Source organism: Petromyzon marinus, chromosome 20 (genome assembly GCF_048934315.1).
Source record: "Petromyzon marinus isolate PM22_M1 ecotype Great Lakes invasive population chromosome 20, UKy_Petmar_22M1.pri1.0, whole genome shotgun sequence".
NCBI classification, from domain to species: domain Eukaryota; kingdom Metazoa; phylum Chordata; class Hyperoartia; order Petromyzontiformes; family Petromyzontidae; genus Petromyzon; species Petromyzon marinus.
The window spans coordinates 2,296,033-2,323,683 of record NC_133686.1 but is presented as its reverse complement, the minus strand read 5'-3'; the positions used below and the strand labels follow the sequence as shown (position 1 = coordinate 2,323,683).

The following is a 27,651-nucleotide window of genomic DNA, read 5'->3' as shown; positions in this document are numbered from 1 at the left end:
TTCTTTCACACCGTACGTAGCCAACCGTGATAATCGGAGATGAACACGTAAACACACAGACGTAGAGAGAAAGTCAAACAGTGTCTCAACAGCATACAGAAAGGCCGAGACATACCGACTCAGAAACAGGCAGGCAGGCAGGCCGAGAGACAGACAGCGAGGTTTACCAACAGACGTAAAAACAGACAGACAGACGGAGTGACATGCCAAGACACAACAGAGCAAACAGAGGCATCGTGTGTTCCACGTGGACTCTGCTCTATGTCGTGTGTCACTGCGCGACACAGCCGACGCACATTGGCGAGCAAACACCGCACAGAGCCAGGAGTCGAACCCAGCTCCTGTTGTCTGGAGCGCAGCGAGCATCACGACTCAGCCTCAAATGAGTACCTGGTGCGGAATGTAACCATCGCCACTGGGGAGACAAAGGCGGCCGCGCGTGGAACTGGCCACCCACCCCCATTCGTGTGCCGTGACGACCTTCATAGGGTGCTTAGTACTCGCTCACAGCACTTGCCCCAACAGTCCGCTGAAGGCTATACGGGTGATCTTTGTCTTTGTGCGTGCGCGTGCTCGCAGCTGGCAGGCGGGCGATTGGACGCCGTGCTCGCGCTCGTGCGGGGGGCTCGGCGAGCAGACCCGCCCCGTGTCGTGCACCCAGCGGGTCGCGGGGGGCCGCCTCGCCGCCCTGCCCCCCTCGGCGTGCCCCGAGGCCCTCGCGCCGCCCCGGAGCCGCCCGTGCAACGCGGCCGACTGCCCCCCAGCCTGGCACCCGGGCGCGTGGTCGCAGGTGGGGTTCCAAAGTTTTACATTGGCACCCCCCCACCCTCACCGCTACTCCCCCCACCACCCACCAACACCCCCCCCCACACACACCCACCACCTCTCAACACTCACAACCCCCACCTCTCCCTACCCCCACCTCCATCCACCTCCTCCACCCATCCCCTCCGTCCACCTCCTCTCAACCCACGAACCTCCTCCTTCTCCTCCTCTCCCTCCTCGCCCCCCCAGTGCTCCAAGACGTGCGGGCGAGGCGTGAGGACGCGGGAGCTGTGGTGCCGCGTGGAGGGCGCCGGCGGCGAGTCGCCGCGTGCCGTGCCCAACGCGCGCTGCCGTGGCCTCGCGCGGCCCGCACGCAAGGAGAAGTGCTCCCTGCACAAGCGCTGCAAGAGCCCCCAGCACCTGCAGTGGGTGCTGTCCGCGTGGTCCGAGGTAATCACGACTTGAAGCTGCGACTAAATGTGTAGTTTCACCAGGTCAGGCCCCAACTGAGCTATGTATCGCTACTTTTTTTGTGTGTTTGTTTTCGGAAGCGACCTGGGCCATCGCAGATGATAGCTCGCCCGAAGTGGCGAGCTATCCCAATACCAGTGCCCCCGCAATTCGGCCACCGAGTGACGGTGACGTCACCACGGCGCCTGTGCCAGGCCAGGTGCACGTTGAGGCCACGTGAAGTGTCGAAGGCTCGCTGACAGCGACATATCCTTCAGGTGTCATAGGTCAGCTGACTGGGATCACCGGAAGATGCACCAGCTGTACCCCATACAGTGCATAGTTGCTGTATTTTAGCCGCCCGGCGTTCCGCTCGTTGTTGTGAGCGTCGCTCCTCTGCCCTCCGTTGTTGCTGGAGGGCGACTGCCTCCAACTGCCCAGTAGCAGCAGCAGCAGCGTCCTTCACGGGCCTCCTCGTGGCCGGATCGTCATCGTGTGGACATTCATTGAAAGCAGCCACCCACTTCGCAGGTAGCCCCGCCCACTACTCTCCTAGTCCCGCCCACTACTCTAGTAGCCCCACCCACTCCAAACTAAAAACTATTTTCATTTTACCAGATGGAGCCCACTCAGCGATGTCGCTTTTTTTTCAGCAGCGACCTGGCCATCACAAAGTATAGCTCAACGAATTGTCTTTTCATCGCGTGCGAATGTATATCAGCGGCCACGTACTCTCTAAACGCACATCGATTCTAAGATGCAAAAGGGAAAAACCGGAGGAAAAATCCCCACGACCACGGTGAGACACGCAAACTGCAAATCTAGAGCAGGCGTCAGGGCTGAGATCGAAGCCAGACCTCCTGCATACCGGGCGAGGTAGTTAACATCTCGCCACCCCACGGTCGTGCCAGGACACCGCTGCTGGGCCCAATGCCACGACCACCGCCATCAATGTTACTCTCAACATGGGACCTCTTTGTGCTGGTCGTCTTTTGGTGTCCTCTGGTCGAACGCTGGTTGAGACCAGGCCCTAAAGAAGGCTGTCTCTGGTGTAGAGAGCAGTCCGTTTCAAAGACAATGCCAAGTATCACCGGAGCACGAGGCCGTAGCCATGGAGTCAACATTGGGGGGGACCAAATCTTCCAGGGGGTCTAGGGCTCCCCCCTCCCAAGAAAAAAAAACCCCTAAATTTTTACAATGTCTAATAGTGTATTGTATGATATTGGTGTTTTTGTTCAATTTTACCTTTTCTTGTTTCATTGTATATAATGACAGATATTAAGGATTTATAAAGTCCAACCATAACCACAATCATATAAACAGAAATCTATGCATTGTTATATGAAGACAAGTCCAGATATTGTGGCCAAGGTTTAGCAAATTGCAGTTTTTATTTCCATAGCATAGATTTTTTTATATATATATTGTTAATAGCAATATACTATGGGGGTGGGACATTTTGAACAATGTATATTATAATTACGGCCTTGCCGGAGCATGTGTTTGCATGATCAACGCAAGTACCGTGCGTGGTTAATGCAGTACATGATTCCTTGCGCAAGGTTTCCGTTCGGTGTTTGAACATCTTAACACCATCCTTAGACCCCCTTTTGGCAGAACCAAAATATAATAAGTGTTTTCCCCTTTTTTTTTAATAGTGAATTGTCTTTGAGCTGTACGTCTTTTGGCGTCCTCTGGTCTAGCACCAATTGGGACGAGGCTCAAAAGAAAGCCGTCTCTGGTGTGGACCAATCAGTTTCAAGGACAATGCATCATATTATCAGTGTGGTTTTTGTTTGCATTTCCACAAGTATTGTGGTTAATGCAGTAACATGATTCCTTGTAAAAAGGTTGCAGTTTTGTTGCCAGAAAAAAAGGGGGAAAACCCTATTATTATCATATAATCTTCACACCAGTTGTATTGTCAGAAAGAAGGCTAAAACCTATTCCTGTTACTCTCACCCCTTGCCCCCCCCCCCCCCCCCCAGTGCTCCGCGTCGTGCGGCGTGGAGGCCACGCAGTCGCGGGAGTTGCGTTGCGGGAGGAAGAGCTCCTCCTCTGGCCGCATCCGGGAGCTCCCCGAGCGGCGCTGCCACCGCGTGGCCCAGCCGAGCGTGGCGCTCACGCGGCCGTGCGCTACGAACCCCGGCGGCGGCGGCGGCGGCGGCGGCGGCGCCGTGCCGTGCCCCCCCGGGGCCTCGCAGGCGCAGCAGCCGCCGCTGCCGGGGGGCGGAGCGGCTCCGGGTCCCACCCGTCGCTCGCTCATCAGCAACGCGCTGTCGGGGTGGTACGCGGCACCCTGGACGCAGGTGGGTTACCGCGGGATGCTCGGCGAGCCTCGGAGTGGGTGGAGGGGGTGGTGGAGGAGCGGGTGGAGGAGGTGGTGGAGGGGGTGGAGGATGAAGTGGTGGAGGTGATGATGGTGGTGGCGTCTCAACAACTCCAATTCGTCAATAAGTGCGTGGCCTTAAAATAAAAAATATAATGAAGGCTCACTGCCCCGAAACGTCACCTATTGAATATATTTAACGCCTCATTCGAGCAGTCAAACTCCCTTTGACACCTGCGCCCCAGCGCGTCGCAGAGCGTCGTGAGTGTTGGGAGGTATCCCATGCGTGCGCGTGGTTTTTCTTCCCCGTTGTGTTGCGACGACGACGTCGACGAGGAGCAGTGCGCGGCGACGTGCGGCGGCGGCGAGCAGACGCGCTCGGTGCGCTGCCTGGCGCAGGGCAAGCCTGCCGTGGGGTGCCAGCCTCACCACAAGCCGGCCACCACGCGGGCCTGCAACAGCCAGGCCTGCCCAGGACACGCGGGTGAGTCTGGTTGACCCGCACCGCGGCGCCACGGCTGACGAAGGCGGTCCGGGCGCGTGTGATGACCTCTCCGCCCGTTCGTTTCACCGTGCCGGCCTTCGCGTACGTATGATCAACTTCTTTCCCACCGTACGTAGCCAACCGCGCTTAATCGGGAGGTTATACGGGTGCGACTCGCGATCGTCACTTGCCCCAAGTTGTAAATGATATATGGGGGAGCTTTGTAATTGTGTGCGTGGTGGTGCGTGAAGCGTGCTGTGCTATGAACCCAGCGGACCAGAGCTCGATCTCCGGCCTCGGCCTTAAAATGAGTACCTGGTGCCGCGCGTAGCAAACACGGGCACCGGGGAGACAAAGGCGTCCGGGCGTGGTGTTGGCCACTCCGCCTGTTCGTTTCGCCGTTGCCGGCCTTCGTGGGTGCTGCTCGCTGACAGCACTTGCCCCAACAGTCTGTCGAGGCTACACGGGAGGGGGGGGGGATCTTTTGTCTTTGTGTGTGCAGGCGAAGTGCCGGTGTGCCGGGATCACTACACGTGGTGCTCGCTCGTGCCGCGCCATGCCGTGTGCAGCCATCCGTTCTACGGGAAGCAGTGCTGCCAGGCCTGCACGCCGTCCAACCTCATCACCCGATGAGCTGCGTCACACACACACACGCAGTACCCTCGCCAACCTCATCATCTGAGCAGCGTCACACACACACGCGCACTCACCAACCTCATCCGATAAGCAGCGTTTTGCACACAGTACACACATACACGTATCGAGCACTGTCTCACCATGACAGCCACGCAAGTGGCGGCAACGTCACCGCAGCGCTTGTGCCAGGCGAGGTGCACCCTGAGGCTTATGGCGTGACGTGTCAAAGGCTCACTGCTGGCAGGTCACGGGAGACCAAAGGTGCCATGGGTACGACCGAGATGACTGGCAGATGCTCGCCACCGTGCCAACTGGGCGCACACAAATTGGCACGCACTTAGTACACAAAGATCCCCCATACAGCCTTAACAGACTTTTGGGGTAAGTGCTGTGAGCGAGCATCTTTGAAAGTCGGGACGGCACACGAGGGAGTGGGTCGCCAGCACCACACCAGACCGCCTTTGTCTCCCCAATAGCGATGTTTACACATCGAGCCAGGTACTCATTTGAGGCTAAGTCGACCTAGGCGAGGCCCGATACCGGTTCAAATAATCGCCACTGTTATTGAGCGGGAATCGAACTCGGGTCGCCGGGTTCGCAGCATAGCGTGCTGACCACTACACAGCCGCTCTCCACACTTACTCCGAGACACTGTTCACACACAGCACAGTGTACACTTCAACACATCACCACCTTCACACATCAACATCATCAGCTTGACACATCATTATCATCTTGACACATCACCTTAACACATCATCACCACCACCTTGACAGTTGGTCCCGTGTGGCCTCCCAAACCCCGCTAAACCCGCACAACGCCTTGTGCCTTCAGCTCACAATGGGCCCTCCATGACCTCTCATGAAGGCAGGGGCCCAAATCACCATGCGAGATGTTAACTACCTCTCCTGGTATACAGGAGGCCGTGGGATCAACCCGGACCCCGACGCCTGCTGTATATAGTATTTGGAGTTTGCGCGTGGCTTATCACGTGCCGATTTATCGCAGCCAAACACTCAAAACGCGTGACGTTGATTCTAAATTTGGGAGGGAAAAACCGGAGGACCCGGAGAAAAAAAACCATGTGACCACGGGGAGAGAGAGAGACACGGAAACTCCAAATATAAAGGCATCGTCGAGTCGGGATCGAACCCACAACTTGCAAACTCCAAATATAGAGGCATCGTCAGAGTCGGGATCGAACCCACGACTTTCTGTATAGCAGGCGAGGTAGTTAATAGCGCCCACTGCAGCGACAAGGTATGACAAAACTTTAAGGTATGACAAAGTCACTGCAGTGGCATCACTGCAGTGTCACTTGAAAGTCATTGGCAACTTTTCGGGGGCTACTTGGGGGAGAAGCCGGGGGCATCACAAACACCACACAGCCTTGGTGGTTTGAAGCTACAAGAGCAGCTTGCCAGATTTGGATGTCGCATCTTAAGTTTTAAAGACGTCTTTAAAGTCGTAAGCAGCTGCTGTGGGGGGTGATGAAGGGTAACGACGCAGACACGAAGAAAATAAATCAGGATAACATAGTGGAGCATGCGAAGTTTAATAAGCGTGTGCGCACGCGCGCGTGTGTGTATATCTATAAATATGCAGACACGGTACAAATATAAGACAAATAAATCGCTTAAAAGCTCTTGTAACTGCTCTCCTTAAGAGGGCAACAATGAGCCCCCTGTGCTGCACGGGGAAGTTGTAGATTCACCAATGTGAAATGTACCATAAGAATGGCTTTTGCACAGTATTTTCCTTTTTTTGTATTATTGTTATCAATGATATTATTATTTACTACTACTACTACTACGTTTTGGTGCTCTCCAGTCAATTGTAATGGACTGATAGACGTTGCAATATTTGTGATGTTAATGCAAACGGAAGGAAACACGACGGAAGGAAAACCCATTGCACACGCATTAACTCAACTTCCCAAAGGTCTCGCACCCAACGCGTTCGTTATTTCGTCCCGTGTATTTAATCAGTCGGAAAAAAAATAAAAGACAAGAATTTGGGCGCTGGGATTTAAAAAAAAAATGTACGCAAACCCTTCCATCGATGTGGCCCGTTTTCTCGACAGTCGAGTCCCTACCGGCGAAGCGGCATGCTCGATACTCAAAGTTGCGTCGACATTGGATCATCGTCACGAAGCGTTATTGTGGCCCCGAGTTGAATAATCGTTAAAAATCCATTGAGGACATAATCGGTGAGCCTCATGCAGAGATCACTTACCCTGTTGGTGCTCGAAAAGGTCTAGCTGCGCGCCCCATCCGGCTGCCGGGAGTTCACCTGCTGGAAGATTAATCGTCGCCAATCGGATCGTTTGCATTGATTTCACGACGGAACTTTCACGACCCTACGAATTCGTATGGAATGGTCACGTGTGCGCGAATTGCCACGATTTGGGACGCATCGTCGCGTTACGATGGACCGTCGCAAGCAATGCACTGTAAACTTTCTGATGAATTGTCACCGATTGGACGAAGCGTTCCACGTTCTGTGATGTGTCAAGATCGGACGAATCGTCACGTTTCCGGTGAATTGACACAATCGTATAATGTGTCATATTTGGTGAATTATGAAGTTTCGCATTTCCTTTGAATTGACACAATAGTGAGAAGGATGTCGCCTTCTCCGTGAATTGTCACGATTGCGTTCGTTGTCGCGATCGGCTGAAACGTAAAAAAAAAACACACATTTCCAGACGATCCCAATTCAATGAATCGTCGTAATTCCACGACAGACTCACGGGGCGGCAACACGCCTGGTTACTTTTTACGATTTACCCGAAAGGTTGACAATCACAGGAAATCCATACTAAAGGGAGGGGTTTTTTTCGTGTGTCGTGAAACCCGCCACCACCCGACACAGCCAATGTGTAAGGTTTAAGCACGTAAACAAAACGACACTTTAATATATAGACCGTCTAACCCAAAACGAAACGCCCCTTGATTATGGACAACATTTGCAAGGACATTCACTTCCGGTGAACGTCCTGCCAAAAGCGACGTCGCGTTTTGTTGGCCCGGTGACGCGTCTCAATTGTGATAGTGAGACGAGCCGCTGTATTATCAACAGAGATCCCATATTGTCTTTTGAAAGAAAAAAAACCTCAATATTTCGAAATCCTCTTTTGAAAAAAAAAAAAATAGAACTCGCCCCCTCGTGTAAACCTCGAAGGACATCGTCGTCCAGAAAACGTTTCCTGTAACAGACCGCCGTTATGCGAATTAACTAGTCTCACACGTGTGTAAAACGAAAAGGAAATATTAAAACATAATGACGGACAGCGGCTGCACAAACCTCGCAGCGGAACTCAAAATGTATAAAGTAACCATGTCGTATTAGCAGTTAGTCGACGGATCAGCAGGTCGCGTGCGCTGGGGGGTAAAGTGTGGGCAACTCCCGTCGTCTCCTAAGACGTCTTGCCAGCATACACGAGTCGACGCACGTACCCTCTCCGGAAGGGGTGGCTCTCTAAGTCTCCCACTAGCAGAGGGCCGCTTCCTCCGGGAGGAGCGTGAGCAGGCAATAGCAGAGCCGAACCCTTCCTCTGTCTATCAGAACAAAGCATGAAGCCCTCTGCGATCCAAACACTGCGGTGCGTGGAGGCGCTCCCGTGCTAAGAGCCAGCTTGTGTGTCCGGCTCGTTGTTGCGTGGCTCCTACCATCGACGGTATTCTATTGAAACTCTCGATCTCGGCGGGCACTTTCGCAGCCCTCTGAAGGGCCACGCGAACGCGAGGTTGGTGGTGGCAGCGGGGAGCGGGGCGGTAAGCGGCGTACAACGGAGTTTCCCAACTTGCGTGCGGGTGCTCGGGCGCGTCGATCGGTGCCGAGAGAAGAAACGGATCGACGGTTTTCACCGGGGGTCACACAGGTCATGGCGATTCGATGACCACTTGTCACCGTCGGCTCACGACGACGTCGCGGGTGTCGTTCGGCGTCACGGTCTCGCGTCTCCGGGGGGGGGGGAGGGGGGGGAACTGAATCTATTAAAGCATTTTTTATTTCACCAGGTAAAGGCCCACTGAGCTATGCGGCTCTTTTACAGAAGCGACCCTGGCTATCGCAAATTATAGCGCAAGGAAGTTGCTTGTCATCACGTGGACATTTATAGCAGATAAATACTCGTAAACGTGTGGTGTTAATTATAAATGTGGAGGGGAGAAACGGCAGGGGAATCCACGCGACCACGGGAAAGCGAGAGAACACGCAAACTCCAAATATGCAGCAGGCGTCAGGGTTGGGATACAACCCACGACTTCCTGTATACCAAGCGAGGCACTTAACATCTCACCATCGTTTGACGGGTTGCTCGTGGAGATGGTGCCAGTGCGCGTGGAGCAAAACGTCGAACTTATTCCTCATTCCTGTCACCCTTGTCCGAAATTCCCTTCACCGACGGCGATCGTTGGCAGAATCCGTTCTTCCCCCGTACCCCCTTCTCTTTGCAGCACTTGTCAAAAGTAATCTTCGTTCATTAGTTTTATGAAAAAATATATTAATGATAACTTTTTGGCAGGTGGGCAGGATGGGGCTGGGAGAGTGAGCGGGCAAACGGTCGAAACTCCGCACCTCCGATTAGCCCGGTGGGCTACGTACGGCGCGAAAAAAATTCAACGTACGTACAAAACCGAGCAAACGAATGCGACGCGGCCGTTTAAATTGATTTCACAAAATGGGTTCGTTCGTACCAACGAGACAGCACCCCCATAAACCCCCCTAACCCCCCGCCGCCGCCGCCCCCCATAAAGAGAACATTCGTAGGGAGGTCCTTACGGAGAAGACAAGTTTCGATTTCGTCAATTGATTCTCGTGCGCACACTCTCACACTCTGCCTGTGTCTCTCGCGTGCGTGCGTGCGATCCTCACGCCTTGTACATTGTGTACAGACCGTCGGGTTCGTGTGCAGGCCCTGTCATGTATTTACATTTACACACTTGTCTCTTCTCTTTTGTAATAATAAATAAAAACAATTTACGTCACCAACGTGCGCACCGGACCCGAGTCCTACTCTGTTCGCGCGCCGATGCGTGTTTTATTAATTCATGCGCATTTTGTTTCGTGTGTTGGTTAGCATTCTTTCGCACCACCGTGCGTAGCCCACTGCGCTAATCGGAGGTGCGCGCAGGGCAGGGGGGGGGACACAGCGAAAACAAATCAAAATCACATAACGTGCGTCGTCGCTACAGCGTCAAAGTGTCCATGACCAGATCAGCCGTCAATGCGTCCGGCCGTACCACGCTCACTCAGACGGAGGCTCAGCAGAGGGGGGTTCGGGCCCAAATGACGACACTGATGATTGACACTAGGTAGGCGTCTTGCATGGGTGACCGCCGGTGACCGACTGGGACTAAAAGTCGGCCCAGGCAATTGTAAACATACCGGCCCAAATTCGGGCTATGGGCAATTACTTATTTTTCAAATGAGTTGTGTGACAAATTGTGTACAACAGATCCCCTTTTAACGAGCACCCCTGTTAACAACGAATCACTTCACGACAGGCCTCCATACAGCCCAATGTGTAGTGTCTAGTAGTGTAGTGCTTAGTAGTGTAGTGCATAGTGTAGTGTATAGTAGTGGTAGAGTAGAACCCATCTAAAAGAGGACCCCTGTTAACGACTAATCGCTTTACGATGGGTCTCAAAGAGCCCAGTGTGTTCGCTTACCGACCATTCCCCTGTCAACGGCGGGCTGTTGTAGGTAGAGTAAATCTCAAATATTGCACAACTGGTCATCACAGGCTAATGACAACCGAGACCTCAACATGGATACCTCGTCGCAGACTCAGATCCCCCCTGCTGGGATCATGCTGCTGCTGCCGCTGTCACCATCCGAGAGTCTCACCCAGGTCTGGAGGAAGGCTGCCGCTACCGCTGCTGCCATCGGCGAACGGAGTGGAACACCGCGGGCCCCTCCAGAAGGAACTCCTCGTTCGAGAATAAAACGTCGTCGCACCTCCTCCTGGCTTCGACATTCCTCGTCCTCGAAGACACTGCTGGTGTGACCATCAACTGCACAATCAGGACATGGTCAGCAGGACGATGCGCACATCTCCTTTGTAAAGACAGTTGTGCGATTGTGGTCATACAACCCATACTATGGACTGTATAGCAAACCCAGAGAGAGATACCCAAGGAGGCCCATGGAGATACGCAGAGATACATAGTAGACAAACCACAGGAGTGCAATTGTGTCCATGCAATACAACTCAATGGTTTAGTCGGATGCACTGCGATCGATGGCATTAGCCGAGCCTCCTGCCTCGCTCTCGCTCTGTCACAAAAAAATAATATTCCTAATTAATCGTTAAAATGGCACATCAACTGCAAATTAAACGGAAATAATTACATGAACCGCAGCGAAGAGAAACACGAACCCAAAAAAAGAAAAACCTTTAAATCCTATCACAGAAAGTGTTCTCCCTTCTCTGCCCCCCCCCACCTACCGCTGCTCCCAATGACTCAAACTCTCAGCAGGGATTAAATTAATCGCAAGAGGACGAATTCACTCACGGGGATAGATTGAGATTACCCGTCAAGAAAACATCGCACGGCTTTACAATCTCTCCTCTGTCTTGACTCGCCTCACCCCTCCTCCTATCATCTCACTCTTCATCATCATCCACAGCGTGAGACTATTACTCGTCTCCCATCGTCAAGTAACCGTAACGGTTACGGGTGCAGCAGTGGCGAGATGTTAACTCCCTCGCCTGGTGTGCAGGAGGTCATGGGTTCGATCCTGATCCCGACGCCTGCTGCTGCTGTATATTTGGAGTTCGCGTGTCTCTCTCCCTGTGATCGCGTGGATTTTTCTCCGGGTCCTCCGGTTTGTCCCTACACGTTTAGTTAGCAACAACGTGTGTTTAGAGTATTTGGCTGCAATACATTTCCACATGATAAGCCACTTCGTTGAGCAATCATTTGTGAGCAGGTCGCTTGTGAAAAAGAGCAATGTAGCTCAGTGGACCTTAACGTTGTAAAATAAAAATGGTTTAGTTGAATAGTTTAGTTTAGTAACCACAACCCTAACCTCAACCCCTGCACAAGACACCCCCACCTTGAGTGCAGATGGAGTGAAGGAGGGTTTAGCCGCAATGAAGACGATGACCAAGGCGTTGTTGCTGCCAATGCCTTGGTGATGGAATGGGCGCCACAAGTGGTGCAGAAACCGTAATGCGCTTGGTACGCTGTGGTACAGCTGTCACATCTGGTGTGGAGTGCCCCGTTCCTAGCTCACCGCTCACCCCTCACCAATCCAGTCACTCAATTGCTCACCCATCGACCCAGCCACCAGTCACTCACCCACCCATTCACGCACCCAATCACTCACTCACCCATCCACCCACAGCACCCTCTCATTCACCCAGCCACCCACTCACCAATTAAACAGATAGAATTCAGCGGGAAGTAGCAATCTGGGTGACTGACGATGCGGCACTCACCAATTCACTCTACTGACTCGCCCACCCACCCACCCACGCATTCACTCACCCAGACACTCGCTCACCCACTCACTCACTCACTCGCCCACACACTCGGCAAGAATGATTCAAAGAAAGAAAAAAATAATCGCAAAAGGGACAATTATCTACCCGCAAAAATTTTTTCTCTCTCTCCCTGTCTGTCTTCTCTCTCCACACACCCCTCTTCTCGTCTCTATTTTCATCTCATCTCTCGCTCGCTCGCTCTCCCTTTCCCTCTCCCTTTTCCTCTCTCACGCGCGTGGCCCTCTCCCCGACGTGACGGCACGCCATGGCTGGATGCTCCGCCGCCCGCTCTGCCCGCCACCTGCTGTGGCCTCCCGGTGATTTCAATTTAAAACTGAGATGCCACTTGCAGCCCAGTTGCACTTTCGCAATATGAAACACCACCACAGCTACTACTACATTCTTTCACTTCTCCAGACGCACACTTTAAATTGGCGCGCGCGCGCGTGCGTGTGTGTGTGCACGCGTGTGTGTGCGTGTAGTGCTCGCAATCAGCACTTGCCCCAACAGTCTGTTCAGGCTATACGGGGGAGGGGGGGGGCGCGATGTTTGTGCGTGTGTATTGTGCACGCAGCGGTAAGCGCATTTCGCTACAATCCCGCCTACGAAAACCAGTTGGATTCCCGCTCACGGCCACCGACACCAGTGAAGATTATCTGAACCGGTTCTGCGCCTCCCCTAGGTCGAATCAGCCTCCAATGAGTATGTATGTTGAACTTGTATCGCACCGCACGCAGCCAGCCGTGCACATCGGAGGTACAAGTACCTGGTGCAATGTGAAAACATTGTTACTGTGGAGACGATAACCCCCCACACGTATAGCGTCAACAGACTGTAGGAGCAAGTGCTGTTGGCGAGTAGCACCAATGGAGGCCGGCACAACACAGGAGGTGGATGGGTCGCCGGTACCACGCCCGGCCGCCCGCTCACTACACACCGCACCAGCTACTCATCTGAGGCCGAGTCGACCTATGCGAAGGCCCATGACCGGTTCAGATAATCGTCACCCGTGTTGGCGGGCCGAGAGCGGCGATCGAACTCGGGTCACCGGGTTCGTAGCGCAAGCGCGCCAACCGCTACGGGACCGGCGGTCCCCTCGCGTACACTCGCATCACCAGCACGTGCAGACACGCACACGCTCGCATCACCAGCACGTGCAGACACGCACACCCTTGCATCACCAGCACGTGCAGACACGCACACGCTCGCATCACCAGCACGTGCAGACACGCACACCCTCGCATCACCAGCACGTGCAGACACGCACACGCTCGCATCACCAGCACGTGCAGACACGCACACGCTCGCATCACCAGCACGAGCATGTGAAGCCTAGCTCCGTGTCCAGGGTGACACTTCGAGAATTAAAGCAATATTGCTCGGCAGAGGGGGGCCACTGCTTTGTAATTAGCAGCTGTTGGCAGCGCCTCTCAAGACAGAAACGGTCTCGAAGGGTGGGGGGGGGGCAGAGGGAGCGGGGGGAGGGGGTCGCCCCCGCAGACCATCGCACCATGTGCTACTCCTCACGTCGCTCGGGGCAGGACGATAGACTTTCCTAGACCCCCTGAGGCACACCGCCGCACACCCCCCGCTCTCCGCCCCCCGCCCCCGACTACGTGAGGTCTGACAAAAGAAAGTGAATGGAGATGTCAGCTACTTCGCCTGGTATGCAGGAGGTCGCATATTTGGCTGTTGCTGTAAATTGCCACACGCTAAGCCACTTCGTTGAGCTATCATTTGTGGCAAGGTCGCTTCTGAAAAGAGCCACATAGCGCAGTGGACCTTTCCTAGTAAAATAAAGTAAAAAGTTGAATAGTCTAGTGAATCGGAAGAGCACACTAGGGTTATACATTGTCTTAGATGGGCAGACGGGCATACAGGGCAGTCCAATGCACTTGGCAGATGTTCAGACCAATGCACAGACACATACAGACAGAACGACACACGCGGACAGACCAATACACACGGAGAGACAGACACACAACACACGCACACACACAGATACATGTGTTGAATAACACACAGTACATACAGATGTATGTCTTCAGGGTATTTGGCTGCTTTACATTTCCACGTGATAAGCCACTTCGTTGAGCTTTCATTTGTGGCAAGATTGCTTCTGAAAAAAGAGTTATTTATAGCTCAGTGGGCCTTATGTGATGAAATTAAAATAGCTGAGCTTTGAGTTTTAAAACATCGGTTAGACGGCCAGGTGATCATCGTCCCTCTGTTTGTCCGCACGGTGGTCACTGAGCGCAGGAGCCCAAAGAGGCCAGCAACAATCAGCACTACCGTCACAGTTGTAACAGATGAAGAGTGTCGTTTTTTTATATCTCGGGCAACGTTATTGTTATTACTGTTGTTATAAAGAGCTTGGGGGAAAGGAGACGATGATGGGAGGAATGAATTGCAAAGTGGAGCATTGGTGCGAGGGGAGTAGCGGAGAGAGAGAAGTGAGGTGAGCTGCACTGTGGTGAGTGGGTGGGCGAGAGGGTGAGAGGGTGAGAGGGTGAGTGGGTGAGAGGGTGAGAGGGTGAGTGGGTGAGTGGGGAGCGGAAGTGAAGCGGTTAGAACGCTGGCGCTACGAACCCGATGATCCGGGTTCGTTTCCTGCTCCCGGCCAACACTAGCGACTATCATCTGAACGGGTACTGGGCCTCCCCTAGGTCAACTCAGCCTCAAACGAGTACCTGGTACGGTGTGCAAACATCGCCACTCAGGAGACAAAGACGGCCGGGCGTGGTGTTGGCCATCCACCCCCTATAACAGTGTGCTGTGCCGGCCTTCGTAGGTGCTACTCGCTAACAGCACTTGCCTCAACAGTCAGTTAAGTTCACACGGGGGATCATTATGTGCTGGTGAGTGAGTGGGCTTGTGAGTTGGCGAGTGGGTTGGGTGAGTGAATCGCTGATTGAACGGGTGTGTTGTAGATGACGAGTCAGTGTCTGGTCGACCCGGGTCCTCGACACACGCGTGATGCAGGAGGAGGCACCCGACTATAGTCGATCACGGGACACGGCAACCGTGGCGGGTAATAGCGATAGCAGACTGACGAGGAGGTGACTGACTGCCGGCGGGCGGGCGGGCGGGCGAGCGAGCGGCTGTTGCGAATCGGCGAGCACCGATTCATTAGCAACAATAACTAAAAATACCAGTTTTCATGTGCACGATTCTGCACGCGAGCATCGAGTGTGAACGGTGAATCATCGGGACCCGGTTGGCTGCCCCCGCTGTGGTTCTAATTAGCTGCAGCGGCGTGCGCATCTCACAAACATCCTCCTCCTCGCCCGCCAACGACGCTCGCAGCTCCGCTCTGCGAGCACGCCATGCTCACGCTGCCGGCGCTGTCGGGGTAGAGAGTCGTCTAGAGACAAAACAAGAGACACGGGAGACACGGGAGAGACGAGAGACACGGGGAGACACGGGGAGACACGAGAGACACGAGAGACACCAGAGAGACACCAGAGACACCAGAGACACGAGAGACACGAGAGACACCAGAGACACGAGAGAGAAGAGAGACACGAGAGACACGAGAGACACGAGAGAGACACCAGAGACACGAGAGACACCAGAGACACGAGAGAGACCAGAGACACCAGAGAGACCAGAGACACCAGAGACACGAGAGAGACACGAGAGACACGAGAGACACCAGAGACACGAGAGACACCAGAGACACGGGAGACACGAGAGAGACAAGAGACACGAGAGACACGAGAGACACCAGAGACACGAGAGACACCAGAGACACGAGAGACACGAGAGACACGAGAGACACCAGAGACACGAGAGACACGAGAGACACGAGAGACACCAGAGACACGAGAGACACCAGAGACACGAGAGACACGAGAGACACCAGAGACACCAGAGACACGAGAGACACGAGAGACGAGAGAGACACCAGAGACACGAGAGACACCAGCGACACGAGAGAGACACGAGAGACACGAGAGACACCAGAGACACGAGAGACACCAGAGACACGAGAGAGACACGAGAGACACGAGAGACACCAGATACACCAGAGACACGAGAGACACGAGAGACACCAGAGAGACGAGAGACACCAGAGACACGAGAGACACGAGAGACACCAGAGACACCAGAGACACCAGAGACACGAGAGACACGAGTGAGACACGAGAGACACCAGAGACACGAGAGACACCAGAGACATGAGTAAGACGAGAGACACGAGAGACACGAGAGACAAGAGACACGAGAGACACGAGAGACACCAGAGACACGAGAGAGACACGAGAGAGACACGAGAGAGACAAGAGACACGAGAGAGACACGAGAGACACCAGAGACATCAGAGACACCAGAGACATCAGAGACACCAGAGACATGAGAGACACCAGAGACACCAGAGACACGAGAGACACCAGAGACACGAGAGAGACACGAGAGACACGAGTGATACGAGTGAGACGAGCGACACGACGAAGCGCGATGACTCATGCTGTTAACTCCCGATGCACCGTGTAATCATTATCATGCTCATCATCTCATCGCCGTTGTCATCAGCGGCTCCATCAGTCATCGTCGTCATCAGCAGCATTGTCCCTACGGTCGTCGTCATCGCAATCATCGTAATTAACGTCGACGTGAAGTTACGATACTCAAACTAAAGTATTTTATTTTTATTTTAACCAGGCAAGGCCCACTGAGCGACAGATTTTTTTCACAAATATACACAAAACAAAGATCCCCCATATAGCCTTAACAGACTGTAGGGGCAAGTGCTGTTAGCGAGCACCTATGAAGGCCGGAACGGTACACGAGGGGGTGGGTGGCCAGCACCACGCCCGGCCGCCTTTGTCTCCCCAGTGGCAATGTTTAAACACCACACCAGGTACTCATTTGAGGCTGAGTCGACCTAGGGGAGGCCCGGGACCGGTTCAGATAATCGTCACTGGTGTTGGCCGTGAGCGGGAATCGAACTCGGGTCGCCAGGTTCATGGCGCAGCGCGCTAACTGCTACACTATCGCACCCCATCAAATATACACACACATATATACAGACACACACGTACAGACAGACACACATACATACGTACAGACATACACACGCATATGTAGTGGCATGGAATAAGTAATGTAGCAGGATAGCGCTGGCTTCTGACGGAGGAGATCTGCGGCTTACGGCAGCCCTGACGTCAGCGGGCCAGATTATACTCCAGAGGGGGGTCTAGGGGAAAGGTGACGGAAGGGGCACACCAAGAACTCGCCGGTAGGTTCTAGAAAGGGGGCGTGGCCGGGGGCGGAGCCAGGCCACGCTGACAGAAAAAGAAGGGCCCTAGTGGGGGACCTCTGGGCTGTCGTATGGAGTGGGGTCCCCGTCGTGCTGCTCAAGTCCATTGTTGTCGTCATTCTTCTCTTCGTCGCCGCAGTCGTCGTCGCTTGCTATTGCCCTGCTATACGGTTGTTGGCTGTATCGGTCAGCGCCATCGGTGTTAGACGGCTAGTGTTGTGTGTAGGCTAGGGAGTGTGTAGCCTAGGCGACTGTAGGGTGTGTGAAGAGAGATTGTGTGTATAATAAAAGTGCCTCCAAGAATGACTGCCTCCAAGTTGAATCACTACACATACATACATATAGAGATACTCACCCATGAGGAATTGCAACCGGGCTTAGCCAGCGCAAAGTGACCAGGCAACTTCATCTGAGGGCGGCAGTCTCTTCACATAGTTGAATCAGCCTATCACAGCTGAAGACAAACACAGAGAAAGATCCCCAGGTTAGCCGTGTTAAACAGATTCTTTGGTGACGCTGCTTCTGCTGCGTTGGAGTGGTGCACAAAGACATTCATCAACCACACTGTAGCCTTAAAAGATTTAAAAAACTATATATATACACATATAACATTAAGCCCTTGATGAATGGTTCAAAAATACAAAAATAAGGGAACTTCGCCCAGACACGGGATACACCCCCGGGCGCTAGGCCTGTTGGTGGTGTTCACAGGCAAGCGCCTGGTGGCCGGGTGACCCACGTGACCTGGTCGAGCCCAGCCAGAAATGGCTACGTGGTGCTGTCCTGTGGGCCCAGCATCCGCAGGATGAAGGGTGAGGGGGCGGGGCGTGGCAGGGAGAGGGATGGTCTCTTAGGAGTTGGACCTTGGCGATGGACACCTAGCTATCGGGACGTGGAATGTCACTTCACTGGGGGGAAGGAGCCGGAGCTGGTGGAGGAGGTGGAAAGATATCGACTCGAAATAGTCTCACCTCCACACACAGCATTGGCAATGAAACTAAACTTCTCGGTCGGGGGTGGTGTCTCTCCTATTCTGGAGTAACCCCTGGTGAGAGGCCCCGGGCAGCTGTGGGGATACTCACAAGGCCCCACCTGGGAGCGGTTCAGTTGGGAGTTTGTCCGAGTGGATGAGAGGGTTGCCTCAATGAGAATTGGGGTCTCAGACAGGAAAACTCTGACCGTTGTCTGTGCTTATGCACCAAACAGCAATTCAGAGTATTCGACCTTCTTAGAGATGGTGGGTGCAGTGCTATGAGGCCTACCGACACAAGTCTTACTTGGCGATACCTGGATACCTGGAGAGTCGTGATTGGGAGGAATGCCCCCCTTATCTGAACCCAAACACGGAATGTCAATAATACCATGTTCGAAGACAAGCATGCTCATAAGTATACTTGGTATCAGAGTTAAGAGCACCTTGGGCTGAAGATCAACGATTGACTTTATAGTCATATCATCGGACCTAAGCCCGTATATTCTGGACACTCGGATGAAGAGAGGGGCAAAGCTGTCAACTGATCACCACCTGGTGGTAAGATGGATCTGACACTTGGGGCACCGACTAGATAGACGTGGAAGGCCCAAACGAATTGCAGGTTTTCTGGAAACGCCTGGCGGAAGACCCAATGCAGACAGATTTCAACTTCCACCTCCGGAAAAAAACTTCTCCTGCACTGCAGGGAAAGGTCGTGGACAATAAGTTTGAGTGGACGATGTTCAGGATCTCAATTTTGGAAACAGCTATGTAAAGCTGGAGCCTGAAGGCAGTTGGTGCCTGTCATGGAGGCAACCCTAGGACACGCTGGTGGACACCAGTGGTTTGGGAAGGTGTGAAGTTGAAAGGGGATTTCCGAGCTATGCTAGGAAAAAGGTCTCCCGACTCGATTGAGAGGTACCGGCTTGCCAAGAGGGTGGCAGCTGCAGCAGTCGCCGAAGCGAAAGCCCTGGGGCATGGGAGGGGTTTGGAGAGGCCATGGAGAGGGACTACCGGGCACCCTCAAAGATGTTCTGGCAAATATTCCAACGCCTTAGGAGGGGGTCCAGGACATGGCGGAGGCTGTTCTCAGTAAGGGTGGCGGCGTAACATTGACCTCAACTAAGGAGATAGTCGAGAGGTGGAAGGGAACACTTTAAGGAGCTCCTAAACCCGGTGGACATGCCCTCCTCTCAGGAGGCAGCCCTGGAAAAAACTGGGGGGTTGGATCCATCACGGCTACTCAAGTTGCTGCGGCGGTCGAGGGTCTTAATAACGGCAAAGCTGCCAGGGTAGACGAGATTCGCCCAGTTGTTGCAAGTGCTGGACAGTGTAGGAGTGTCGTGGTTAACACGCCTCTTCAATGTTGCATGGAAGCCCGGTGCAGTACCTCTGGATTGGCTAAATGGGGTCGTGGTTCCCATTAAAAAAAATGGGACCATAGGGTGTACTCCAACTACAGTGGAATTACACTCCTCAGCATTCCAGGTAAAGCCTATGCCAGAGTGCTGGAGAGGAGGAGGCTTGCCCGGTGGTCGAGCCTCAGATTCAGGAGGAACGATGCAAATTCTATCAGGGTCCTGAAACAATGGACCATCTCTTTTCCCACTCACAGAGATTTGAGGGGTAATGGGAATACGCTTCTCCAATCTATCTCTGCTTCTTGAAGAAGGCATCTGACAGTCGTGTTCCCCACAATGTCTTGTGGGAGGTGTTGCGGGACTATGATGTACCGGTGCCGCTTGTGTGCGCTATCGGGTCCCTCTATTCCCGGAGTGAGAGCTGTGCCCGTATTCTTGGTGCTAAATCAAAGTCGTTCACTGTTTAGTGTTGGACTCCGCCAAGGGTGCGTCTTGTCTCCACTCCTGTTTGTAATTTTCATGGACAGCATATTAAGGCGCAGCCGAGGTATGGAGAGTATCCAGTACAGGTGCATGGAGGTGGCGTCGCTGCTTTTTGCAGATAACGTTGTCCTCTTTACCTCATCAGTCTGTGACCTCCAACGTGCACTTGAACGGTTTAATGCCGAGTGTGAAGTGGCTGGAATGAGGATCGACACCTCCTGGGAGATGGTGGATTGTTCTCTCCAGGTGAGGGGGAACAGCTGCCCTTAGTGGAGGAGTTTAAGTACCTTGGGGTTTCTTTCGCAAGTGATGGTGAGTGGGAGCGGGAGGTCGGCCGGTGGATCGGTGCGGCGTCCGCAGTGTTGCAGGCGCTGTGCCGTTCCGTGGTCGTGAAGCGGGAGCTGAGTTCTCGAACAAAGCTCGCGGTTTACAGGTTGATCTACGTTCCCACCCTCACCTATGGTCATGAGCTTTGGGTAATGACTGAATGGATGAGATTAGTGGGTAGAAGGGGCCGAAATGAGGTTTCTACGCAGGGTTGCCGGGCCTCACTCTCCGTGATCAAGTGAGGAGCTCGGTAATTCGGGAGAGCCTCAGAGTCGAGATGCTGCTCCTCCGGATCGAGAAGAGCCAGTTGAGGTAGTTCGGGCACCCGATAAGGATGCCCCCCCTGGAAGACTCCCCCTGGAACTCTACCGGGCAGCGCATCCCATTGGGCGAAGATCCCAGGGCCCGGTCCAGGACACGCTGGCGGGACGATGTCGCTCGGCTGGCCTGGGAATGCCCAAGAGCTGGAGTCTGTCGCCAGGGACAGGGAGGTCTGGACCACCCTACTCAACATGCTGCCGCCGTGACCCTCACCAGGACAAGCTGACTGAGAAAGGAACAAAACGAAATATTAAGATTCGATAACTATTCATATAACATCGGAAAAAAATGTTAATGAGAAAAAAAAAATCGAATGCAATTCTCATCAGGCGCCATGGTGTGTATTATTAGTGCCTTCCCGAACCCTCATTGGCCACTCTATCTCTCCGGCATCTATATATAATATCACGCTCTGAAAAAGGGACATTGCCCAAAACATCGCTACTTATCAAATAAGACATTGACTTAACGTCCACACAATGCGGGGGTCCCGATGAGACGTTTCTAATAAAATTTGTGTTCATATAACGGCATGCATGTGTTTATTTATTTATTTCCCCCTACACCGCCAAGGACGAGCGTCGCCCTTGCAGACGAATATTCGCGAAGGACGGTCGAATCACACTGCTAATTGCGCCGCGCAGCGCGGGGGCCGCAAACGACTCCCCGTCGCTCGTTTGGCTTCGTTTGTTCGTTCCAACGTTCCTGTCCCCTTCACACCGAGATGGTCTCCAGGCACCGTGCGTCATGATGAGCCGAGCGCGTGGGAAGCCACCGCACAAAGGCCCCACCACCCCAACACAATATAGCTTCATCAGGCTGTTGGGGCAAGTGCTGTTAGCGAGTAGCAGCAGTCAACCAGCGCCTATAAACTACAACTAATGAAACATCTATATATTTTTTTTATCTTACCAGGGGTAAGGTCATCTGACTAGTTCTTTTTCAGATGCGACCTGGCTATCACAAATGATAGCTCAACGAAGTGGCTTATATGTCGTGTGGAAAATTTATAGCAGCCAAATACTTTGAATGCACGTTGCTTCTAAATGTAGATGGAAAACCCGGAGGACCCGGAGAAAAATCCACGTGACCACGGGGTGAACATGCAAACTCCAAATATAAAGGCTTCAGGGTCCGGATAACACCCTGTATACCAAGCGAGGTAGTTAACATTTCACCAGCGGTGACGCCATACATTGCCTCATCAGCAGGGGCAGCCTTGCACGAGCAAACCGCTCTGTGAACTGCAAGATGTAATGAGCTAGGAGCCACTGTATCGGAGTAGCCTTGGATAGAGATGGCACTTGTAAGCTGAAGAAGACATCCCTCCCGGATTATGGACAGAGAAAAGAAAACAACATTGTGAAGTGCATCAAAAACAGTTTCAATTAAGCAGCCGCTTAACTCCAGCGCTGAAAATATTGTAAATCCCCACTCTGCGCCCAGGGCACTCAACAGGTTTACGTGTAATTGGGATGATTTATCGCTGGCAAAATGCAACGGACGGCACCCGTCAAACTTCCTACTCCTCTGCCATCTCTCAGCGACGCTTCTTCCTCCGCTTTGTGCACGCGCACCGCGCATTTGTGCTAATAATTGCGAGTCGCTTCCGTACACAGTGGCCCAACACACCAACGCGTCCCTTGATGGGTCTCGGCAGCGGTTAATCACGCGTGATAATTTAGTATGCGCGAGCACGCCTTCCATTTAAGCTCTCTTTTGAGGGTCCATTTGCTTCGGATTTGTGGCTCAGAATTGCTCCTTAACGAGTGTTATCGGTGAACAAGAATCGCGGAACACTGATTGCGTTTAGATTACGGGGTTCTTCTTCTGTTGTGCGGATGACAGGCCACGGCTAACATCAGTGGCTAATACAGGGGTCGGCAACCTGTAGCTCGAGCCGCACGCGGCTCTTTATGGACTGGTTCGTGAGGTAATGCCACTGTTATGTTGGTTGCTTGACCCCTGAGCGAGTGGTATCCAAACCGGTCATCCCTTCTCCATCCGTCTAAACCAGACGAGGGTGGCCACCCTGTTTCGATAGTCTCCACAACGGCGGTGATTATTATTTTGTTACGAATCGTGTAGGATTCGTGTTGAACTCGGTAGGACCCGCGTCTAATAGAGAGAGGGCCCTTGCCGATAAATGTGTGGAGGTTCGCCTGTGTTGGATTAAGGCTGACGGGAAGACAGAATGTTGAACCCGGTAGTTTCCTAGCATTTAATCTATTCCTCTGATAAAAAAAACATATATACTCCCGAAGCCGCTGTGTTGCTGATGGGATTTGTAAAAAAGAAAAAATACCGTCATGTTTTAGGGCACTTCACATCCTGGTTGTGTTTTCATTTATTCGTTGTAAATGACAAACACATTTCAACTCGTAACGGCGGTGTTGGCTCATTCTCTGAGCGAAAGAAAAACTCGAGAGGAGCGAGGAGGAACCACAGGCAAGCGGAAAGGCAACAGCAGCCAAGACGGTGAGCCGGCGCCAAATGCCACCCCGAGCTCTACAACCCTATATATGTTAAGGCATTATCAGCTAATTAGCGAGCATTTATACACGTGTGAGTACACCGGACCAACCGGAGAAATCCTACGCGCGCGAGGGGACAACGCTCTATCCCGTACAGACCTAACAGGTGGCGTCGGCATTTGCCGTAGTATCGCTGTATCCTGGTTGAGCCAGGGTACGGCGACCGCCTCAACGCAAGCCCACGGGAAGAAGGGAATTTCACAGCATTCATGCGGCGGTCCAGCAACCCTCACTGCTGCCTCTGCAACAGTACTAGACTAAAACTATTAACTATTTTTTTTATTTTACCAGGTAAGGCCCAGTGAGCTATCTCGCTCTTTTTCATAAATGACCTGGCCACAGATGATAGCTCAACAAACGGCTTATCATGCAGAAATATACAGCAGCCAAATACGCACATTGATTGTAAATGTGGAGGGGAAAACCGGAGGACCTGGAGTAAAACTCCATGAGACCAGGGGGAGAGAGACATGCAAACTCCAAACATACAAGCGTCGTCAGGGTCAAGATTGAACCCACGACCTCCTGTATCACAGACGAGGGGTAGTAGTTAACATCTCGCCACTGTGGAACCCCACCGAGAATTGGTGATACACAGTTGAGTAGCCACCTCGACTGCCACCCGGCTAGATGCAAATGGAATTTGAAATCAGAGGAAGTTGTTACGTGCAAAGGCCGGTTCGACAAGCCGCTCGTTTCGGGTGTGGAGGCATGCTCGCCTATTTTTAATATCTCCGGTGTCATCGCGTTCGCGCTTCGTGGGCGTCTGACAGCTGGGCGTGTGGCGCGCGCAGAGCGGGCAACGATGCGCCGTATGAGTAAAACAATATAAATATATATTGTATTGTTAACATTATTATTGAATTATTATTTAAGTGGATTTTGACACAGTAAAGGAAACGATGCAGCTCTGCAATAATCTTGCTTACGCCACTGCTGGTGGAAAGGAGCATTCACTGGAGGGAGCGCCGGAGATCCCCCTTCCGCTCTCCACCCCCCCCCCCCTCTGCAAGGGGTTTGGCCTACTCTTCCACACTGGCCAGATGTATTTAAGTCAACGGGGGTACCCACACTTTACCCCACCACACGTGACCTCTGAATTTGAAGTCCAACCTGCTAACCACTCAACCACTGTGAAAGAGCTTCATAGCTCATAGGATTTCTCCAGTATATTCTGACTGGACGCAGCACGTCAAGCAATTAGAGGACTGTAATTCAGAATTAAATAATTAGCCCGCGCCTGCCGATTAAAACCCTTTGCGATAGCTCGAGGGAGGACGCTTTCAAAGGGCGTTAAACTGTTCAGTGTCACAAAACAGACGTAAACTCCCGTCAGTTCGGAATACAAACGCTGGCAGAGAATCGGCAACTGGGCAGCTCTCCCCAGAGCACCCGGAGGGGGTTCGCGCACCGCGTGCCGCTCGTCCCGATGTTGCGCGCCCGCGGTCGCGGAGCCCAAAATGTTCGGCCGTCGTGCCACGACGACCACGCACGCTGGGGGTGCAGGCGGATGAGAGGGGGGAGGGGGGGTATGACCTTAAAAGAACCACACACACACGCCAGCGGAGACAACGGCAGTCGACGCACTTGGGGCAAGCCGCGCGGACAGCCCGGGGGGAAGAGATCCCAGACAGCCGGGGGCAGCGAATAATAAAGAGCGACCACCCACACAGATTGGAAAGTTTGATTTTTATTTTTTCTACTGCCAATTCGCTGGGGTCTGTTTGGCTGACGTTGGGTGGGGGGGGGGGGGAGGGGTTGGCGGTAAGCGCTGCCACGTTTTGAAACCAGAGCACCTTTCAAAGGTTATACCAAGGTAGGCTGACGTTTCTGGGCATTGGGCCTTGTTCAGAGCGGACAGAGACGGACGGCGTAGAGATCGGCAGAACCGCAGCTGAATGAGGCGTTCATCTTCTTCTTCTCAACGTTCTTCTGCTCAATGTCGACTCAGCGTCAGGTGGTTCAGCGGAGGAGCGAGCGACCAGCATAGGAATCGCAAGGTTGAAGGTTCGCATGCTGGTCGCGGGTTGACTCAAAACCATCGTATCCCTCTGGGGGTCTTTTAAAACGGGCACCACGTTGTGGGGATGTTCAACAGCAGTTTCCATTTGGAGAAACTCGCCCCGCCCCCCACCCGGCTATTGCAATGGTTTAGCCAGGAGATGAGCACCGATGCCGCAATGTTCGTCCGAGGAAGACTCACGGAGTATCAATGTCGACTATCCACCGATACTCATTAGAATGAGATTTTTTTCGTCGCGACAGCGTCCCTTCAGAAATCTTGCCGGTTCACCTATAACGCATTGAGTTAATATCGATGATGATTCAGTTTCTTCTGTACCGCGATTCTTATTGCCGTCGTATCCACTTGGGTTGTTTAGGCTCTGAATTCTGTTTTCCGCAGCGCTGTTCGTGTTTTTGGACTCGTGCTTCTGTCTTTAGGTCACAACTAAGAATGAGACTAACCTGGTCCCCCTCGAGCCCTCAACTTGGTGAAACAAAAAATAAGATTTTAACAACACTCACAGCGAGCGCTGTCAATCATTGGCGATGACTGATAATCAATAAGAATAATTGATAAGTCAATAAACGAATCAATCGAGCGACAACCACGATCCGTAAGTGTTTTGTGACTGTAACAACACTTCCCGAAACAAAAATATTTCCGGAGACAAGATTAGTCATTCTCAACGAGTTGACGTCAATTAATAAAATCCCAAGCTACTTTGAAAGCCGTGCTTAAACAAACACTTGTTGAATCCAGTCCACCCTTCCGGCGGACCGTATAACGCCGCAAAGTCAAACGGGCTTTGTCACGTTTGGAGGACAAATTTGATTCAAGACGAACACACGATACTCGTCCCAACACTTCGCCGCTCTGAGCGCGATCGCGCATTCCGCAACGAGCTGGTGTCCACCGACGCCGCTCGCGCCACCAACGAAATCGCAAGGAGACTCAGTCGTAGCCCTAACCCGAAGAGGAGTCTGGCTCGTGGCTTGGCAAGTTATAGCGAGACGGGGATTCAGGGATTCGACGCCGACTTGGATTAAACGGCAGTCGCGGGCAATCTAATCCATGGGAAACAAGGCAGCGTCGCCGAGGCTACAGGATGCAAAACATCCACGGACGCGACCGGAGGCCCCGTCAGCGAGGCATTATACCCTGGCTCTCTTGACACGGGAGTTTGGGGTGAACCCAACCACGCGACAAAACACGTGCCGGGGAGAACTTCTTCTGCAAGACACGTGGGGTGAAACGCCGGACATCGTTACCGTACTTCATTTCAAGTTCCCAAAACGTGGTGGGGGGGGTGAAATCGACGAGCGATGTTTCGTTCCACGTGCTGGGAGCTTCTTCAGCAGGTGAACAATTCCCGAAGAAGCTTATCAGCGACATGCATTGTTTTTTTAACGAGATATTGAATATCGGCGCGGAGATTGAGACCTGAGATGTGCAGCTTACGCGTAGAGTTTGTCTGACCATGCTTCACCACGCTGGTCAACGGGGGATTGATGGAGAGGATGATGGTACAGGAACGGTTCAGAGTTCACTCAAAAGACGTGGTGAAAGGAGTCAAACTCAAGTGGTCGGGTTTATAGTGCAGTGCGCGATCCATTGAGTCACCACCCCCCCCCCCTCCCAAAAATGTCCGTGCGAGTGTGGCAGAATGCTTTTTGTGACATGTGAACTATGTAGGTAATGTTGAGGTTGTGTGCATACATGTTGATGTATGTTTCCGTGTGCTCATTTATGTAGTATGCGCATGTAAATGTGCATGCTTACATATAGTTTGTCGTCCTTCTCCCGCACCTCCGCTGTACACGCTTGGCTACATACGGTATAAAAGGTCAACATACATACAGACACCCCCGAAGTAGCCTTTTAACAGACTGTTTGGGCAAGTGCTGCTAGCGAGTAGCTATTGAGGCAAGCACGGCAGGCGAGGGGGTGGGTGGCCAGTAACACGCTCAGCCACCTTTGTCTCCCCAGTGCTGTTTACAAGCATGGCACCGGGTAACGTATTTCAGGCTGAGTCGACGTAGGGGAGGGCCCATCACTGGTTCAGATATTAACCACTGTTATCAATCGTGAGCGAAAATCTAACGTGGGCCGCGGGTTCGTAGCAGAGTGCGCTAACCACTGCAACACCTGTCCCCATACGCATGCACATATACACACGGAGCACAAACAATTTAGCACCTCAAACACCATTGGCGATAAAATCAAA

The 27,651-nt window shown here is 52.9% G+C and overlaps 2 protein-coding genes across 3 annotated transcripts in view; one reads left to right on the top strand and one right to left on the bottom strand.

Annotated features, from left to right (window-relative positions):
* Positions 1-9,660, top strand: part of LOC116944042 (A disintegrin and metalloproteinase with thrombospondin motifs 16-like) — a 64,229-nt gene extending 54,569 nt beyond the window's left edge. For both annotated transcript variants that reach the window (XM_076068238.1, XM_032957434.2), the window contains exons 18-22: positions 580-790; positions 1,015-1,215; positions 3,204-3,524; positions 3,887-4,028; positions 4,531-9,660. In XM_076068238.1, coding sequence (XP_075924353.1) covers positions 580-790; positions 1,015-1,215; positions 3,204-3,524; positions 3,887-4,028; positions 4,531-4,661 — 1,006 coding nt within the window. In that variant the 3' untranslated portion in view covers positions 4,662-9,660. The remainder of the gene's footprint in view (positions 1-579; positions 791-1,014; positions 1,216-3,203; positions 3,525-3,886; positions 4,029-4,530) is intronic.
* Positions 9,643-27,522, bottom strand: LOC116944242 (uncharacterized). Its single transcript, XM_076068240.1, has 2 exons — positions 20,937-27,522; positions 9,643-17,877 (listed from the first exon to the last, which is right to left on the bottom strand). Exon 2 carries the CDS (start codon positions 16,628-16,630, stop codon positions 15,491-15,493), a length of 1,140 nt encoding a protein of 379 aa, XP_075924355.1. The 5' UTR covers positions 16,631-17,877; positions 20,937-27,522; the 3' UTR covers positions 9,643-15,490.
* Between the last annotated feature and the right edge of the window lie 129 nt (positions 27,523-27,651).